Here is a 21,211-nt window from a genome sequence, read left to right as displayed (position 1 = left end):
TTCTTACTAGAACACTGTATAAATCTTTAAAAAGCTACTGAAATGCTGAGAAGCCACAACATTGGAAGAAATTAACTTATTCTTTCTCAGCTGTCATCATTTTTTCAAACTCCAAATTCAGTTGTTTTGCTTTAAATTGAAAGACATAAGAGACTGAAAGACCTCCGAATGTGCAGGGACATCAAAGACACACAAAAATAAAGAACTCTAAAAGCCAAACAGAAGCAGAAAGAAAATTGGTAGATTGATGTCAAACAGACATTTTTGCAATGAGCAGACACATTCGAAACCTAGGTGACTTTAGTTGTCTTGGTTTCCATTAATAGATGAAAACTGATGAGATGACTATCTGGAGTTTGCAAGAATATATGATACAGTCCAGGTAACTACCTGGCCTGGAGAGCTTCACTTCCCTTAGTACATGCTACTTCAGGACAGGAAAATTAGCTTTAATAGATCGGATCCCTCAACAAACATCAAAAATCCATTAAGATGACCTAAATAGGTTACCAATGATCTCAATCACCAAACAAACTCCAAATGAAACAGACTTCTATAGAGGCACTGCTCACTGCCCAAGACCTGGAGCTCCTTCAGATCAACTTCATTCAAACGGTTACAGAAACAGTGGTGGCACACAAACTGGAGGACAAGCAGGTCTTAAGGACTGTGGCCATTCATTACTAAACTATAGATGAGAACACTTTGGAAACAAAAGGAATCAAATAGCCTACATATCTTTTCATTTTAAGCAGAAGATAACCCTTTGTTATTGGATGCTGTGTCAATTTTTCAGGAAAAATTCCACTGGTTTGGCCATAAGAAAGAATGAAGTTCTCACACATGCTGCAACATGGATGAACCCTGGAAACATTATAGTCAGTCAATTAATAAAGCAAAGTATATAAGGACAGATTTAGTATAATATCACTTACATTAGAGATGTCTAGAAATAGGAAATTTGCAGAGATAGAAAGTAGATTAGAGATTACCAGGGGATGAAGGAAGGGAGGGGAGGAGGAGTTTTTGCTTGATGGGTATAATGTGTTTGTACTTAAAAATTAAGAATTCGATAAGTAATCCCACTGGAAAACCTTTCTAATGTCTTGCTACTTTAATATAATACATTCTAATAAATCTAACTTTTAACTTGAGATTAATTTCCTTGTATAAAATAGAGATGTATTAGAGAAGAGAGGGAAGATGAACAAAAAGAAAGGGAAGTGTTTGTCATCATAAGGAGAAAGATAAAATATTTGATGCCTAATAGGTAGAGCTCACCAGGTCACAGCAATCAGCTGCTAATTTGAAGGGCCCTAGCTCATTAATGCTAGGTCTTAGAAACTTCTATTTCAGATGGGACTAAAAGAATAAATTTTGAAGTAATTTGTGCTTCATATGGACAAGCATTTTTGGACTAGGGTTAGATATAACCAGTTAACCATGTTACCACCTTATGGCGACTGTAGCTAGTCCTTCATTTACTTGGCAGCATAAAGGACAAGGTATTCCATAAAAACATGTTTACATTTTCAGCCATTTCAGATAAAGATACCCCTAAAAAGTACTGGTGCCTTTTTAAACAATGCACAAACAACATTTAGTTTTTTCTGCTACCTTTGTAGTCACACACTTTTTGTTGATGCACGGCGCCCACCTCTAGCTTCTGGCTGTTGGCTGTGGGTTGGGAAACTGGCTGAGCTTATATAATAACAAAGGATCTTTAAAAATGTGTAAACGGACTCTGAAAGAGAACCTGAGAACTGCCCCTGTGATTGTAGTACATGAGATTTTTAAAAAAGATTTTTAAAATTTTTCCCAACCCCCTTGTTTGCACTTGCTGTGTCTGTTCACCTTCCTTGTTTCTTTAGGAGGCACTGGGAACCAAACCTGGTACACCTCCGATGTAGGAGGGAAACATCTAATCCCTTGAGTCACCTCCATTCCCCGCTTTGCTGTGTTTTTGCTCTTGTGTCTCTTTATGTGTCAGCCTGCCATGTCTGCCTATTGTGTCAGCTCACTGTTTTGCTAGTCCTCTTTAGGTGGCACCGGGAACCTCTACTCCCTGCTTTGTTGAGTCTGCTGTTATGTTTCTCTTCTTCTATGTCTTATAGCATCACCTTGCTGCACATGCCCATCATGCCAGCTCGCTGTCTTCTTTGGGAGGCATTGAGAACTGGACAAGGGACTTCCCATATGGTAGGCGGGAGCTCAATCATTTGAGCCACATCCGCATCCCAGTACATGCACTTTAGTGTTCAGCTTTTGTAGCACTTACTTAGACTGATTAGAAAAAGGCCTTTTGGGGTTATTTCTGGGCTTGTCAGTCTTTACTATATTTTGGGTAGCTGGAATGGAAAAATCACTATTTTATATACCTTTTTCTAGTAAAATGTCAAATCTCAATAGTACATGGAAATTATTTTTGAGTTAAAGCAAAGTTATTTTTTAAATTCTCTGTCTTTTTTGCAAAAAGTAAGCTTTTACCTAGTGACATTTCCATCAAGAAAGAAGCTGATAAATGAAAGGGAAAAAACAAAAAACACCTTCATATTTTACATGATGGTTTTCCAGCACATCTTTATACTAAATTAAACTAAATTTGCTCTTAACTAGAGAAAATAAGCATTCTGTATTTAGATCTGGACGGATGGTTCTCATGCATTTCAATGGACAAAAGAAACTCAGTCCCATGGGAGAATATAGCTTTTCAGTTTCCCTCTAGGAATACCTTGCAAATCAGTAAGGAAGTCATTATAATTCTAAATTCCCAAAGCCTTAATTTGAAGCTCTGAATCTTCTGGGCATATCAGGAATGATTTCGAATCAACCAGGGTTATCAAGGTAGGGCCGAAAAGCAAACAAACTCTACTATGCCCTCTAATGAGGGGCACTCATACCTCTAAGTAGATTTCTGACAATTCTTTAGGCATACTCAGCTCTACCTGGCCTCCTGTCTCCAAAATAGAGAGAGAAACAGGTTTACTATCTTCAGTTTCAAGAGCACTATTACTAGGACTTCCCTCTTCAAATCATAACCCTAGAAATACTCTTTTATATTTAGACTAAAAAAAAAAAAAGAGCATTTCAGAAAGTATATAGAAGATAAAAAGACAAAACACAACAACACCACCAAATTCCCCCTCATGAAAATCTGTAACAATATAGAAAAACTGAGAAGTTCAGGCCTTCCCTCACCCTGACTGCTATTTTTTCTACATTACAAGCAAGATGAGGAAAGTGTACAATCACCTAAAACAGAATCAGTTATTTTAAAAAAGAGAGAAACATGACCCTTGAGGATATTTGGGGCACCAATGAATTAGGGGAAACTTGTAGGTGATTTCAGGCTTCCCACATGAGGTTCTGGGTTCAATCCCCAGCCCTGATACCTAAAAAAAAAAAAGTATATAATACCCTTGAAGAAAACTGACTTTAACCAACATAAGCCTAGCCTCTTTGCCTGTTTTAACTTTTATACAAAACACCTGATGAATATACTCTACCATGCATGTATCTGAGTCTATCACTATAAATGCCCTTCTGTTAGGCTTAGATAAGTTCATTTAATTATACATGTAGTACTTTATACAATATTTCATACATGGAATGCTAGTAAATTATATTATGCATATTACATTTGAGAAGTTCTCATCTTATTATTCTATTGCTTAAAAACTTTCACTGCTGTTCTACCACCTGGCAAATTAAATATGATGGGTACTTTATTTTCTGGAAGCATATATCCTGAAACCACCACACATCTTTAAAACTGAGAACCATACCCTTAGCACATCATTACCTAGATAAAGAGTGATACCCAAAAGTGAATACATAACAGAGGGATGTTCACAAGGGGTTAGCCTTGCACTGAACCAACAGGTCACAGGGTTTAAAAGACAGTTCTGGGAACCGGATGTGGCTCAACCAAATGGGCTCCGGTCTACCATACAGGAGGCCCAGGGTTCAATGCCCAGGGTCTCCTGGTGATGGCAAGCTGGCCCACACGGAGTGCCGGCCCATGCGGGAATAAGGCCCCACGAAGGAGAGCCACCCTGCGTGGGAACGCCGCCTCGCACAGGAAAAGCTGTGTCATTCAGGAGTGCCGGCTGACATGGAGAGTTGGCACAGCAAGATGATGCAACAAGAGACACAGAGGAGAGAAAATAAGAAGACATAGCAGAACACGGGAGCTGAGGTGGTACAAGACAGTAACTGCCTCTTTCCTACTCCAGAAGGTCCCAGGATTGGTTCCTGGAGTCACCTAATGAAAATACAAGCAGACAAAAAGAAGAACATACAGTGGATGGCCACGAGAGCAGACGATGGGGGGAATGACGGGGGCAGGGGGAAGGGGAATGGGAGTGGGTGGGTGGGGGGAACAAATAAAATAAATCTTTAAAAAATGAAAAAGACAGTTCTATGAATTCTATGGTTCTACTGTAAATGGGATTAATACTCACGATTCTTGAGAAGGCTGTTTCAACCTGGCTTTCTAGCCTTAACCCTCACCATTCTAAACTAAAACCAAACTGCTGTCTTTAAACAAGCTCTGTCCTTCCTTGCCTCTATTTCTGCTTACCACTCTTCAGGTGATTCTGAAACTCTTCTCCACCCTATCCAGTTTCCACAAGATGAAATTCTACTTATCATTTAAGGTTTGTCCCAAATGCTCCATCCTTTAACAAAGCTTTGCCTGAGGTCCTCACCTGGACGGGCCTCTACGTAGAGCTCAAAGTTCCACTCTAGGACCCATTCCGTCCCCAATTAAATCCCAAGGAATGAAGAGCAAAGTCCAAAAAAGCCTACTAGATACAGTTATCGGAGAAAGCCTCTCTCTGGTACACTTTTTCTCAAGATTCCTTCTCTCTTTTCTCTTTGAAGTTACTGACATTAAATGGAGTCAACTTCTGGGGGAACCCATGTGTGCTGTGGCAGAATTTAGGCCTCTAAGAAGGGCAAAAGACCCCTTTCTCAGTTACTTTCTTTGGGTTTGATCCTCTTCCCTATCAAAGTGGCAACATCGTCATTCGAATCTGAAGGTACCAGGAAAGGCTCCCTGCCTGTTTTTAAGAGCTAGACATCTCAGTTTTATTGCAGACAAAAGTAGGGTACCCTACTCCCTAGCTCTGGGGTTTAGAGGCCCTACATAATTAGCCCAGAAGGGTTGCTTCTGAATTTTGACCTCTGGAACTAGTCCAACAATGAGCAGAGGCTTTGGGATTCAAGATTCAAAGATCTCAGTACACCAAGTCCCAAGAGCTAGAACTCTGAGTCTCACTCAAATATTCTACTTCCCTAACGACTACTAAGAGCCCTGCCTCTTCTGCATTATCAGAATATGAGATTTTTTTCTCTCCTATGGCAGTTTTCCTAATTGGCCTTTATCAACTTGGTTTTTTGTTCTGTTTTGTTTTTAGAAATACCTCTTACTAAAGTAGAAACTACTTAAAGGCAGGGCCAGTGACTAACTTAACTCTATATCCCCTACCACGGATCCTTGCTCTTAGTGGATGCCCAGTAATCATTTGACTGGAGTAAATGCTAGTTTGAGAAAACTCAGTATAAAGCCCTGTCCAGGATGCAGGGAAGAGGATATGCTCCTCAGAGTAGTTTTCTTTGTTATTGTTGTTTTTTTAAGGAGGTACTGGGGTATATACCCAGGACCTAGTATACGGGAAGCAGGTGCTCAATCACAGAGCTACATCGCTCCCCAGTGAGAGCTGGTTTTTTCATTTGTTTGCTTTTTAGGAGGAAATGGGGAACGAACCTGGGACCTTATATATGGGAAACAGACAACCACTTGAGCTACTGTCGATCCTGTTTTGTTTTTTAAAGAACTTCACTCTTGGGTGACAACATCAAACTGCATGCTGCCCTTGCAAAGTCTTAAAATTTAAAAACATACTTTATGAGATCCAAGAAACTAAAATTATTTTAAGCAACTTGCCTACATTAAAATAAAACAGTAAGAAAGTTTAAAAAAAAAAATGGATGGAAATCTAAAGTACACCACGTGATTGATTACACTGGGACTAGAATAAAGTGTTTCCCCCCTTTCATACCTTTAATAAATAAAGAGAACTCTGGTCCTGGGTAGATTTGAGAACGTTTCTGGCATCTTCCGGACTTTTGCATAATTGATAAATCCTCTGAGAAACAGGAGAAAGCCTAATTTAAAAAAGAAAACGTCAAGAATGAATTTATAATTTCTGTATTAAGGCCCCTTCCCAGAAATATCTCTCTTGAATAGCAATATACTTGGTCATTTTCCACTGCTAAAAGCAATCAAAACATAAGCAGTTTCCCTCAGAATTTCCAAAGGATATTCTATACACATTTTCCATTCCTCAATGAGAAGACATATTCAAAACCTATTGGTCTAAAAACTGAATAAAAAGATGGGGCCAACAATTTTAAAAACATTGACAAAGCTACAGTAATCAGAAGAGCATGGTGGGGAGAGGATGTAGCTCAAGTTATGTGTCTGACTCCCAAGTATGAGGTCCCACACATCCTAAAAAAAAAAAACATGGTACTGGCACAAGGACAGACAGAGACCAATGGGATCAAATTGAGAGTTCAGAAATAATCCCTCCCCGCCATGGCCAATTCAATTTTTTTTTTTTTACAAAGGTGCCAAGTCCACTTAATAGGGAAAGAATAGTCTCTTCAAAGACTTAAATATAAGAATCAAAACAATAAAACTACCAGAAGAATACATAGAGAAGCACATTAAAAAACTTACATTATGCAATGGTTTCTTAGCCTTTACACTATAAGCCTGAGCAACAACAACAAAAATAGATAAATGTGGGGACGATCAGCAAGATGGCGGCAGAGTAAGGAGCTCTCAGAGTCAGCTTGTGCTACAGGGCAGTCACTAGTTACCCAGAGCTATCTAAAGCACCTGGTTTGGGGGCTCCAGGAGACCAGAAGAGCAACCTGTACCATCCTTGAAAGAATGGAAGGAAGAGACTGCCCATCTGCGGAGAAGATTTAAAAGTAGATTTAAAAGTAGAGCACTCCACACCCCCAGAGGCCAGTGCCCATCCTCCACTGGTGGCACAAGCCGCCTCGGGAGCAATTCTGCGGCCAGAATTGGAAACTCCACTTCCCAAAAATGGGGGAGGAAGAGACAGTTGGGCACCAACTTCAGCTACTCATTAGTAAACTCAGCGGGGTAAAGCATAATCCTAAGAACAGCTAAAGTGTGAACCTGTCCAAGTCAGAAAGAGGCGAGGAGCTGCCATTTTAACTCCACCCCTGGCACGAGGGGAAGCAGGGCAAACTGAAAATCACAGTACTGGGAGGGACCAGCTTCTTTCTCTCCAGATCAGGCTGCAGCTCTAGCATGAGCCCCAGCACAACCTCTGGCAGGGAAGAAACTGGGGGACCCATGCCAGCACCTCTGGGAAAATACACGCACCACAGAGGCTGGTGCTCATCCTACTATGGCGGCACAAGCCACCTCAGGAGCTATTCTGTGGCTTGAAGTGAAAGCTCCACTTTCCAAAAACAAGGGAGGAAGAGACAGTTGGCCACCAATTTCAGCTACTGATTAATAAATTCGGCTGGTTAAAGTATAACCCTAAGAATAACTGAGGTTTGAGCTTGTCCAAGACGGATAGAGGCCGGTAGCCGCCATTTTAATTCCACCCCCGGCAAGCTGGTCTGACTGAAAATCACAGTGATAATAGAGACCAGTTTCTTTCACCCAGATCCGCATGCAGCCCTAGCCTATGTTTCAGGCCCACCTCTAATAGGGAGGAAGCTGGCAGGCCCTGCACCAACCTCTCTGGGTAATTCAGGTACATTCAGCTGACACAGACTGAATAGATGCAAGTCTACTGGGGCAACTGTGGTCATTTTGGACCTGCACAGCGTAGACTGCTGCTGACACCTGCAGATCCATCCCCAACCCAGGCAGGAGAGAAAGGAGCATGATGCTTCATTAGTCTCTCTGGGCAACTAGAGTCTAGACCTGTATGACTTGGAATATTACACATGGCTATGGCTCTGTCCCTACCCCTGAAAAAGGAGAAAATTGGGAAAAGCTTCCTTGGTCCCTGGGGCAATGAGGGCAGACTGGGCCTCCACAGCTTAGTACCAACTACATCCTCGGCTCCTACTATACAACCAGAAGGGAGAAAGCACAAGAAAGTCATAAACTAAAGAGAGAAACTCCACCCAGAATAAATATATCTAGTAAGCCAGATGCCAAGACACCAACAAAAAATTACAATCCATAAACAGGAAGATACGGCCCAGTTAAAGGAATAAGGTAAGCCTCTAGCTGACATAAAGGAATTGAGACAACTAATCATTGACGATCAAACAAATCTCCTTAATAAATTCAATGAGATAGCTAAAGAGATTACAGATATTAAGACGACACTGGATGAGCACAAAGAAGAATCTTAAAGCATACATAGAAAATTAGCAGATCTTAAGGGAATGAAATGTGCAATAAATGAAATTAAAAATACACTGGGGCGGCGGACTTGGCCCAGTGGTTAGGGCGTCCGTCTACCACATGGGAGGTCCGCGGTTCAAACCCGGGCCTCCTTGACCCGTGTGGGGCTGGCTCATGCGCAGTGCTGATGCACACAAGGAATGCTGTGCCACGCAGGGGTGCCCCCGTGTAGGGGAGCCACATGCACAAGGAGTGCGCCCCATAAGGAGAGCTGCCCAGGGCGAAAGAAAGTGTACCCTGCCCAGGAATGGTGCCACACACACGGAGAGCTGACACAACAAGATAACGCAACAAAAAGAAACACAGATTCCTGTGCCGCTGACAACAACAGAAGTGGACAAAGAAAAAGATGCAGCAAATAGACACAGAGAATAGACAACCAGGGTGGGGGGGGGAAGGGGAGAGAAATAAATAAATAAATCTTAAAAAAAAATACATTGGTATCATATAATAGCAGATTTGAGGAGGCAGAAGAAAGGATTGGTAAAGTTGAAGAAATTTTTTCTGAAAGCAAACATAACAAAAGAACAGATGAAAAATGGAAAAAATTGAACAAGGTCTCAGAGAACTAAACAGCAAGAGATGTGCAAACATACGTGTCATGGGTGTCCCAGAAGGAGCCGAAAAGGGGAAAGAGGCAGAAGGAATATCTGAAGAAATAATGGTAGAAAATTTCCCAACCTTATTGAAGGACATAGATATCCATGTTCAAGAAGCACAATGTACTTCCATCAGAATAAATCCAAATAGATCAACTTCAAGACACATACTAATCAGAGTGTTAAATGCCAAAGACAAAAGAGAATTCTGAGAGCAGCAAAAGAAAAGCATAACATATAAGGGTTTCCCAGCAAGTTTAAGTGCTGGGAAGTGGACTCGGCCCAGTGGTTAGGGCGTCCATCTACCACATGGGAGGTCCGTGGTTCAAACCCCAGGCCTCCTTGACCCATGTGGAGCAGGCCCATGCTCAGTGCTGATGTGTGCAAGGAGTGCCCTGCCACGCAGGGGTGTCCCCCGCGTAGGGGAGCCCCACACACAAGGAGTGCACCCTGTAAGGAAAGTCGCCCAGTGCAAAAAAAGTGCAGCCTGCCCAAGAATGGCGCCGCACACACGGAGAGCTGACACAACCAGATGACACAACAAAAAGAAACACAGATTCCTGGTGCCGCTGATAAGGATGGAAGCGGTCACAGAGAAACATGCAGCAAATGGACACAGAGAGCAGACAACAGGGGGGGAGGGGGGAGAAGGAGAGAGAAATAAATTAAAAAAATAAATCTTTAAAAAAAAAAAGTGCTGATTTCTCAACAGAAACCATGGAGGCAAGAAGACAATGGTATGAAATATTTAAGATACTGCAAGAGAAAAACTTCTAGCCAAGAATCTTATATCAGCAAGATTGTCTTTCAAAAATGAGGGTGAGTTCAGAATATTCACAAATAAATACTGAGAGAGTTTGTAATCAAGAGACTGGCTTTGCAGGAGATACTAAAGGGTGTGCTACTGCCTAAAAAGCAGACAGGAGAGAGAGGCCTAGAAGAGAATCTAGAAATCAATAAAAATAACTAACAGTGTCAAAAGAGTGGTGAAAATAAAATATGACACATAAAACCCAAATATTTTAAGAATAAACTTAACCAATGATATAAAGTACTTATATTCAGAAAACGACAGCTCATTGTTAAAAGAAATTTAAAAAGACCTAAATAATTAGAAGAACATTCCATGCTCATGGACTGGAAGACAAAAAATCATTAAGGATGTCAACTGTACTCAAATTGATATACAGATTTAATGCAATCCTAATAAAAATTCTATCAACATTTTAAAAATAAATGCAAAACACAAATATCAAATTTATTTGGAAGAGTAAGGAGTACTAAATAGCCAGAAACATATTAAAAAGGAAAAGCAAAGTTAGAGGACTCTCACTTCTAGACTTTAAATCATATTATCTAGCTACAGTGGTAGAAACAGCACAGTACTGGCAAAAACACAGATACATAGACCAATGGAACCAAACTGACAGTTCAGAAACAGACACTTGCATCTATGGTCAAGAGATATTTGACTAGTCTGTCAAACCCACCCAGCTTAGGCAGAACAGTCCGTTCAACAAATGCTGCTAAGAGAACCGGATATTCATAGCCAAAAGAAGGAAAGAGGACCCCTATCTCACATCTCATACAAAAATTAACTCAAAATAGATCAAAAACCTAAATATAAAAGCAAGAACCATAAAGCTTCTAGAAGAAAATGTAGGAAAATATCATCAAGACCTGGTAGTAGGTGGTGTATTCTTAAAGGAGATAAGAGGAGGACTGAGATAGACTACTGATATGTTTAATGTATGTAGCAGTTCTAATTAACTTTATTGTGAAAGTGTAGAAATGTATAGAGTTGATGATAACAAATTATATTGAGTAACAGATGGGAATGTAGCTGAAAAGAGTAGTCTAGGGATGTAAATGGCAACTGACAGAAAGCCAGAGATTAATCTTTGGACTGAATAACACAGTAAACCCAGAGGTGGATGGGAATTGTGTTTGATGGTACAGATCCAAAGTGTCCTTTGTGAGCTAGAGCAGACATACATCACTACTGCAGGGAGGTGGGAATGTGGAGACATAGGAAAAATACAACTGGAATGACCTATGGACTGTGGTTAACAGTAATAACGTAATATTCATGCATCTATGTCAAAGATGTACTGAGTTGATAATGGGCGAGTATGGGAAAAGTGTGACAAATGTACACAATGGACCACGGTTGCTGGTAATGGTCTGATCATATATTATAATCTGTAACAAATGTTCCATCATGGTGTAGTATACTGATAGAGGGGTGTTGTACGGGAATTCTGTACATGTGCATGATTGTTTTCTAAGTTTACGACTTCTGTCATAAAAAAGTATTTAAAAAATAGTAATAGGATGGGTTGGGGGAAAAAACACCAAATGTAAGATAAGGACTATAGTTAGTAGTGAGATTTTGACAATATTCTCTGTAATTTGTAACAAACGTCTCACAACAAGGTGTTGGTGGTGGGTTGATGTGTGGAACCCCTGTATGATGTTATACATGTTTGCTTTCTAAATTCACAACTTTTACTATACACTTATTGTTTATGTATGTTCATGTATAAATGATATAAAAAATAATAACAATAGGGTGTGTTGGGGGAAAATACTTTGGTTAGTTGTAGTATTTTGAGGATACTCTTTAATCATTAGTTAAAAATGTTTCACAATAATGCAAGGTATTGGTGGTAGGGTGAGGATTAAGAGCTCTGTATGATGTTATATATGTTTGTTTTGTAAGTTCACAACCATTACTATATACTTATTGCATATGTATGCTTATATATTAGTGACATATTTAAATAAATTTTTAAAAATGCAAAAAAAATTAGATAAATGGGACTTCATCATGAAAATTTTAAAAAAATAATCTACAGAATGGAAGAAAATATTTCAGAACTACATATCTGATAAGGGTTTAAATAGCCAGAAGATATATAAAGAAATCCTACAACTCAACAATAAAGACAAACAACCCAATTAAAGAATGGACAAAAGATTTGAATAGACATTTCTGTAAAGACAGACAAATGGCCAATGAACACATGAAAAGATGCTCAACATCATTTATTAGTCATTAGGGAAATGCAAATCAAAACCACAATGAAATACCATTTCACACTCATTAGAATGGTTACTATTTTTAAAAAAAAAAACAGAAAATGGCAAGTATTGGAGAGGATATGGAGAAATAGGAACAATTGGTCATTGTTGGTGGGGATATAAAATGATAGAGCTGCTGTGGAAAACAGTTTGACAGTTTCTCAGAAAGTTAAGTATAGAATTACCATTTGACCTGGCAATCTCATATCTATGTACTCAAAAGAATTGAAAGCAGGGACTTGAACAGACATTTGTACAGTGATGTTCACAGTGGCATTATTCACAATGGTGAAAAGGTGGAAGTAACCTGTGTTCACCAACAGATGAATAGATAAACAAAATGTGGTACATATATACACAATGAAATATTATTCAGCTATAAAAAGGGATTAAATTCTGATACATGCAACAACGTGGATGAACCTTAAACACATTATGTTGAGTGAAATAAAGCCAGACATAAAAGGACAAATATTTTATGATCTCACTTATATGAAATAACTGGAATAAGCAAATTTATAGAATCAGAAACTAGGATACAGGTTTTAAGGGGTTGGAGTGAGAGTAGGAAAAGAGGAGTTAATGTTCAATTGGTACAGAGTTTCTGTTTGGGATGATGGAAAAATTTTGGTAATGATAATGGATGGTGGTGATGGTAGCACAACATTGTGAATGTAATTAACAGCAGTGAATCATATATTTAATTATGGTTAAAAGGAGAAATTTTGGATTACATATATTACTAGAATAAAATTTAAAGGAAAAAAAAACCCATAATGTAAACTATGGTTAATAGTATAATTTTAGTAGTATTGTTTCATCAGTAGTATCAAAGGTACCACATTAATGAACAGTGTTAATAGGAAAAACTGTGTGTGCGTGTAGGGTATATGGGAACTCTATTTTCCACATGATTATTCTGTAAACCTATCATTTCTCTTAAAAAAAAATAAGATGGGGACAAACATTTACATTTGAAGCTCATTGAGAAGAATATCAAAATTTACCTTCTAAATTCCAGAAAAAGTATTCCAACATAATTAACTCCTAAAAAGCAGGGGTGGGGGTGATTATAATTGTGTATTTCTCAAGTAAAAAATAATAATTACCCTTATGGTCTTTTAAAAATTCTACGAACTGCCTACAGTACATAATGTTGTCCACTAGATGTCAGGACTCCCTTACCAACTACAGCAACTGTCGGTCTCAATTTAAACTCCATTTTTCTTTTTTTTTTTTTAACATACACAAATAGAGTGCTTTGCTGTTTATTCACCAGGTAGTAAAGCAATAAGGATAATTTTATATGACTACATGAGAATCTATGCATTCACAGAAGTTTGCATCTCTTAGAAACAGAGAGAGAGGCAACGTGCCTGTCCCCTATGAGGTAGCTCAGATACTCTGGGCCCCCCTCCTCCATAGATGCTCCCTGAGTCTAAGACACATAACAGCTTTATTGATAAAAGTTACATGTTATAAAGTCACCTGTTTAGTGTGTACAATTCACTGCATTTTAGTATACTTCTAAATTGTACCATAATCTAATAACATTTTTATTATTCGAAAAAGAAACCTGTACCCATTAGCAGTCATTCTCCATTCCCCTTCTTTCCACTTCCCTGTTCTAGGTAACCACTAATCTATTTTCAGTTGCACACATTTTAAAATATATTCAAAAGTGAAAAGGTCTTTGTACTCAAGAGAGACTGATATTTGGCAATAATCAGGGGTTGTCAAAGCTGAGCTTGGTGAACACTGTTCTGTTTAGCACCAACAACAACAAGTGACCATAGTGCAAGAGTTGCCCCCTCAAAACCTGGGTGGTGAATCCTAATGCAATGGAGGGCAGAGGGCACATGATCTGTGTGGAAGAGCAGCAACGACTCAGCTCTAATCAAAGAGGACCACGTGGTAATTAGCCACCCCCCCCCCCTTTGAAAGAAAAGTAAAAATCCAGAAGTTTTATGTGAAAACTCTTGATTTCTAAATGTTGGTAGCAACCGATTAAAAATATTTGACCTGGAAGGAAAAACTAAAAAACTGGTTCTCTTTGAAAGAGAAATTCCCCAAATGACCCAAACACTGGGTTCAAATGCACAGTAAGTGCATTCAAAGTCTCGCCCTCTTTGCCTGTAAGTAAGTAAGAAATAATAAGAATCATCACTAATTATTTTAAATTCATCTCCCATGAAACCTTAATATAGAAATCAAATCACTGAATTTCTTTTAAACTACTTAACTGTAACCAATCAACCAGAAAATATACTTAATGGTTTGTCTTCAGGCCATTCGGGGTTAGATTTAATTTTAGGAATGGACAGAGAAGATGGTCAGCCTTTCTCTTAAAGGTACAGTTTAGAGAATAAGAAGCAAAGAAACTATTCTTAAGTTAACTCCTGTAGGTCACTTTTATTATTAAACTTCTCAATAATCAAGGGAGAAAAAAATCACTATTTCTCTTCTTTTGGAATTCCAATGACAAATAATACAGTAGATGTTGCAATTGGGAAGTGGGAAGGAGATAGCATGATGGATGCTTTGTATTTTCTAAGTAAATACATAGCTGTCCAGCCTAGGCAAAGCAGGTCCTGAATCTATTAAACATCTGCTGGGCATGGGTGCTAGCCAGATCCTTTAGCAGCACTGGAGCCAAGGATCTTAAGGAGATAGGTAACAAGAAGGCCCAAAGCAGAGATATGAGAAAGTGATGTCACAGAAGCAGGGAGGGGCAATCACACCCCTTTAACTGCTATAAGATAACCCTGCTAAAGTTTTGTAGAAATGACAGCAGTGGTGGTGGTCCCTCCACATCTTCTTTAAAGAATGAAGATGTCAAAATTAAAATAATTAACTTACAAAGTTCATTTCTTTATTTTAGTGTCTTGAAAGAAAGACTAAAATATATATAATTATATATATATAATTTCATGACTGACAACCTGAAATATCTGATAGGTATTAAAAGCAAAAACAAAAACCTGTTCCCCATCACAAAATAATTCTTATCTCACCAATAATAAATGAACTGTGGGGAAGGAGATTTGGCCCAATGGATAGGGCATTCACCTACCAAATGGGAGGTCCAAGGTTCAAACCCAGGGCCTCCTGATCCGTGTGATGAGCTGGCCCACGCGCAGTGCTGATGTGCACAAGGAGTGTCGCGCCATGCAGGGTGTCCCCTGTGTAGGGGAGGCCCACGCTCAAGGAAATGCACCCCATATGGAGAGCCGCCCAGCACGTAAAAAGTACAGCCTGCCCAGGAATGGCGCCGTACACACGGAGAGCTGATGCAGCAGGACAACGCAACAAAAAGAGACACGGATTCTGGGTGCTGCTGACAAGAATACAGGCGGACACAGAAGAACACGCAGAGAATGGACACAGAGAGCAGAAAACTGGGGGGGTGGGGGAGAAGATAAGAGAAATAAATAAAAAATAAATCTTAAGGAAAAAAAAATGAACTGTGGAATTCTGGACATCCAATAATGGTTCTTCCAGATGTCTAGCAGGGCTATACATTTTCTGTTTTCTCCTAATAGATCTAACCAAAAATGGGCCACATACCCTTACGGGTTAGGTCAATGAGCTATAGCATGCCTGTAATCAATTTAGGGTTAAGTTTGTGAAGTCTTTACAGCAGTAACTCACAAAATCCACAGACTATATATAGAGTCATCTTATCATTACACCCCACGCATAGGGGACCCAAGAAGTGTATATGAGTGGTTAGGAAAACCTACAATCACTAAGAGATTTTTAATAATGTACATGATACACTCAGGATAACAACAGTCTAATCATTAAGATCTTTTTTTTTTTTAGTTTGCACATTGTTTTTTTTTTTTTGTCTTTTTTTTTTTAATGTTACATTCAAAAAATATGAGGTCCCCATATACCCCCCACCCCCCTAAGATCTTAAGTATTCAAAGAGAGAAACATTTTTAAAATTATACTTACTGCTAATTTGGTATATTACTGTACATTAAGCAAAATGAGGGCTTACTAAAAGTAATTTTACTTCTAGAATTTAACAACATTTTCTCCCCTTTCAATGTTAAAAGCACTTACCTAATACCAGGAACACCCACCAGAGCCAGTACTGACCATCAAAGTATCCAGGGAAATAGGTGGAAAACTGAAAAATAAAGCAAAGCATTTTATAGCAGCTTAACAGACACAATTTAACTTAAGGACAAAGAAAATACAAGACTTTACTGAAATATCATAGCTTTCAGATGCATGGACTCCTTGTTTATGAAAGCATACAAAATTTGTTTGTATGACAGGTTTGAAAGAAAAATAAAATAAATAAAAACAAAAAATTTGGTTTCTTCAATGTCCTTTTTTTTTGTCTACATAGTATTAAACTTTCTGGAAATCTGTTTTGATAACAGTTTTACTTTGCTTACCCAGTGCCAAAAGTGAATGCCCACTATTATTGCCTACTTTCTAATGTGCCCTGTTTTGGTTCCCATACCTCCTGCCTTGCCATGACCTTGGAAGTTTTGCCATGTACACCTTGATAATCCCATTCCATTGCCAGTGACTGATTTAGGAATTGGCATAAAATGTTATTTTGGTCATTGGGAATTAAGGGCTTCTGAGAAGGTCTCCTTGCTTTTAAAGAAAAATGGAAGAAAAGGAATCATTCCCATTCTTCTATTCAGCACTGTGCAGTTTCCATATGATGCCTGAAGCTGCCATAGCCACCTTCTGACCCTGGGAGGAGAGGGACCTAAACCAACAGACTGATGATGGGAAAGCAGGAATGTCAGATGACCCTGAAGACAATACTGAACCGCCTATTTAATTAATGCCAATGCCGTACAACCCTCCACACCAGTTTGTTAAAATACAAATTTTCCTCATGGTTTTCTAAGTCATTTTGAGTAAGTATTTCTTTTACTTGGATTCTTAACCTAAGATTCATGTTATAGATGTGTATATAGGTTCTTTTGTCTAAGGAAATAGCTCTCCCAATAATGTCATCAGATTCTCAAAGCAGTCCGAAACCTTAAAAATGTAAATAATTACAATAGAATAAACGAAATGGAACTATTTTGAAAACACCAAAGGTCTATCAACATTCACTAATGAGTTAATACCAAGTGATGATAAATAAATTAGCATTGTCTACAAAGATAACAATAGCAATAAACATCCAAAATCAGCACTTTAGGAGACTATATCTTTACAACTTTAAATTCTTTCATCTAACTTTGACTAAGTGATAACTTCCAAATCACTGCAGACATCTCTCTAACTTACTTCACTGGTAAGGCCCCTAATGAAGTACTAGGGGTTAAATAGTCTTACCTCCCCAAACAGTTTGGCATAACCACAGATGCTACTGATAACTAATCCAGGGTGAAGAAAGGAAAAGATCAAGGAAGAGAGGGAGAACAGGGAAGAAGAGAGGGAAGGAAGAGAGGAAGATTATCTAGACTAAAACTTAAGTAGGATTAATGAAAGGAATATCTGCTTCTGATGAGACACAAAAGAGGCGATAGCCTTCTTTTTATTACAAAAACAACTAATTTCAGAACAAACATATATTATCATATAATAAGCATTAAAAACAGAGAGGGTAAAAACCTGTAGGGAAGATGTTCTAGAACCATCAATATTCCCCAGATTTGACTACAAAATTCGTGTGCATGAATCAGATAACTCAACTGCAACTGATTCTGGTGTAACTTCATCATGACCAAAGACAAACCAAATAGTATATTTAAAATGTTCATATAACTTTAAAAATGCAAAAATGCAAAAATGCAAATGAAAAATGAGTCAAAATCATTCTAATGATTATCTCTCTGCAGAATCTATCTTTTCTGTTGTACCACTTACCCTGACAATCAGGATCCACTTAATTAGAGAGAGACCAAATCCTGAAATGGCCCCATACCTTCCTGCAGCTGAGGTGGTCAGGCAAAAAGACAGGAAAAATCCAATCCAGTTAAAGAGGAATGCCACTGCAAGAGAAGAGAGGGAAAACAAAAACAAAAAAATCAAACATGTCCTGTTACCCAGGAGCAAGAATACTCTTTCCACTCTCCACTACTTAAATGGTTTTCCCATGGATAAAAACACTACCCACCCTCCACAACCTGCAAACCACCTCACTTGAGATATCCACATTCTCCTGCGCCCTCCCCCAAACAAGCAAGAAAATATCCTCTCTGAATATCAGGATCACACTATTAAGTCTACTCCTATTCACTCTTTCAAAAATGCCTTAATATTCATTAAACTGTATACTTATGACATTTGCTCTTTACTGTGTTACATGTCACCAATAAAACAAATGCCTTGATCATTAACTTAGTGCCCCTAAATAATCTGATATTCAAAGTCATTCATCCTCCTGCTCCTACAAATTTTGATAGTGCCATAGCTTCACTATAACTTCTTAATATAGCAAATAAAAGAAATGGTTGCTCAATTCTAAGTAAGACATATGGAAAGACAAAGGCAAAATAACAATAAGGGAGAAAATATCAGATTGACATTGACCTGCTGGAAAACAGAAGCTTGCAGAACAAAATTTAGACAAAGCTATTTAATTCCTTTTCTACTGGCTAGGTATGGCTAGAAGTAATAAAAAGAAGCCTTGTAGGGAAGTGGATTTGGCTCAACGGATAGAGTGTCCGCTTACCACATGGGAGTTCCTGGGTTCAAACCCAGGGCCTCCTGACCCATGTGATGAGCTGGCCCATGAGCAGTGCTGATGTGTGCACGGAGTGCCATGCCATGCAGGGGTGTCCCCCACATAGGGGAGACCCACACGCAAGGAGTGCACCCCATAAAGAGAGCCACCCAGCGTGAAAAAAGGGCAGCCTGCCCAGGAGTGGTGCTGTACACACGGAGAGCTGATGCAGCAAAATTACACAACAAAAAGAGACAAAGATTCCAGTGCCACTGACAAGAATATAAGTGGACCAAGAAGAACACATGGCGAATGGACACAAAGAACAGACAACTTGGGGGGGGGGGCGGGGAAGGGGAGAGAAATAAAAAATAATAAAATCTTGAAAAAGAAAAAAACAGTCTTGTAGACTTGGAAGATGAGACTTAACTCACATAAAAAAGCAGCAACCCCTATAGGTGCTTTAATTTTATCTTCTATAGATAGTCACAGAAATAGAAGATGAAGAGAGAAGATAGTAAGATAAATATGTGCTAAACTACCCCAGAAAAAGGCAACAAATAAATACAATACACTAACATATCAGCTCAACTACTTATTTTAATTTAGTCAAATTTACCCATAATTCACAGCTCTCTAGTCTGTGGGAAGTAGGTCTCTGTTATGTGTACATACTTACTGAAAAAAGTTAACATGAAAATCCCATCATTTCCTATCCTCAGCTGGTCAGCATCGTCAAAATCATCCCGGCCCACAAAATCCTCATCCTAAATGAAGAGAAAAAGATTAAGTAAATTCATAACTATTTATTTCTAGAAAAATAAAGAAGGCAAAAATGAGTGTCACTGCAACTCAACAACAACAAAGACGAACAACCCAATTAAACAGACCTTTCTCCAAGGCTGATAGACAAATGGCCAATAAGCATATGAAAACATGTTCAACATCATTAGCCATTAGGGAAATGCAAACCAAAGCCATAGTGAGATGCCACCTTATACCCACTAGAATGGCTAATACTTAAAAAACAAAACAAATAAGTGCTGGCAAAGATGCAGAGATACAGGAACTCTCATATACTGGCAGTGGGACTATAAAGTGGTGAAGCCCTTGTGGAAAACAGTCTGGCAGTCCCTCAGAGTTAAATTTAAAATTACCACATGTCCCAGCAAAACCACTTCTAGGTATATACCCATTGAAAGCAGGTGGTATATACCCACTGAAAGCAGGTACTCAAACAGATGTTTGTACATCAATATAGCATCAATATAGCAGCATTATTCACAAAAGCCAAAAGGTGGAAGCAACCCAAGTGTGCATCAATAGATTAATGGAAAACAAAACATGATCTATACATACAATTTATTATTCAGCTTAAAAAGAAAAAAAGTTCTGATATATACTAGAAGTCAGATGAACATTGAACCCATCATGTTAAGTGAAGTAAAGCACACATGAAAGGACAGATACTGTATGATTCCACTTATATGAAACAACTAGAAGTTGCAAATTTATGGAGACAGAAAGTAGATTACAGGTTACAAGAGAAGGGTGGTTGTGGTGAATGGGGAATTAATGTCAAAAGGGTACAGAGTTTCTGTTTGGGGTGATGAAAAAGTTCTGGTAATGGATGGTGGTGATGGTAGTACAATATTGTGAATGTAATTAATGGCACTGAATTACATATGCTTGAAGCTTGTTTAAATGGGAAATAATATGTTGTATATATGTTATCACACACACATACACAGTTTCCATAGCATATGATTCCATTTTTATAACATTCTAAAGAAGACAGAATTGTAGAGATGGAAAACAGATTAGTGGTTGTCAGAGCTTTAGGGATGGTAGGGAGAGTAGAAGCATGACAGTGTGCCTTGGTGGTGGATGGAACAGTTCTCTATCTTATGTGGTGGTTACAGAAACACACACGTGAAAAGAATACACACAGACACATGAATACATGTAAAAATTGGATGATACATGAGTGTTTAAAGTAAAAAGTGAATGTCAATGAGAAAAGTTATGTTGGCTCAATTCAAACATATGAGCATGAAGGCTCAGTATGTGCTAAAAATTTCATTTGGTCCTGTAAGCAAAAGATATAATTAGAGAAGAAACAAATCTTTCTTCTATCTCCATATTTTTCTATATGAAAGGGATTTTCAGTTTATTACCCCCAATTTTTTTTAACAGACTTCAAAAATGAAAAAGTGGGAAGTGGTTGTGGCTCGACTGACAGAGCGTCCGCCTACCATATGGAGGGTCCAGGGTTCAATAACCAGGGCCTCCTGACCCGTGTGGTGAGCTGGCCCATGCACAGTGCTGCTGTGTACAAGGAGTGCCGTGCCACGTAGGTGTGCCCCCGTGGAGGGGAGTCCCACGTGCAAGGAGTGCACC

At 38.7% G+C, this 21,211-nt stretch overlaps 1 protein-coding gene across 2 annotated transcripts in view; it reads right to left on the bottom strand.

Moving 5' to 3' along the window:
• The window catches only part of NDFIP1 (Nedd4 family interacting protein 1), a 53,467-nt gene that overhangs the window by 1,939 nt on the left and 30,317 nt on the right, over positions 1 to 21,211 (bottom strand). The window contains exons 4-7 of one of the 2 annotated variants that reach the window (XM_004452614.4): positions 19,491 to 19,578; positions 18,013 to 18,137; positions 16,231 to 16,297; positions 6,066 to 6,171 (exon numbers count right to left, since the gene is read on the bottom strand). In XM_004452614.4, the coding sequence (XP_004452671.1) occupies positions 6,068 to 6,171; positions 16,231 to 16,297; positions 18,013 to 18,137; positions 19,491 to 19,578 (384 nt within the window). In that variant the 3' untranslated portion in view covers positions 6,066 to 6,067. Of the gene's footprint in view, positions 1 to 6,065; positions 6,172 to 15,213; positions 15,558 to 16,230; positions 16,298 to 18,012; positions 18,138 to 19,490; positions 19,579 to 21,211 lie in introns of those variants that run through there. The other variant, XM_071210348.1, reaches the window with a different exon arrangement.

Source organism: Dasypus novemcinctus, chromosome 2 (assembly GCF_030445035.2).
Source record: "Dasypus novemcinctus isolate mDasNov1 chromosome 2, mDasNov1.1.hap2, whole genome shotgun sequence".
Taxonomy (NCBI): domain Eukaryota; kingdom Metazoa; phylum Chordata; class Mammalia; order Cingulata; family Dasypodidae; genus Dasypus; species Dasypus novemcinctus.
Note: the sequence above shows the minus strand (reverse complement) of the source record. Positions and strands in the feature narration are given on the sequence as shown.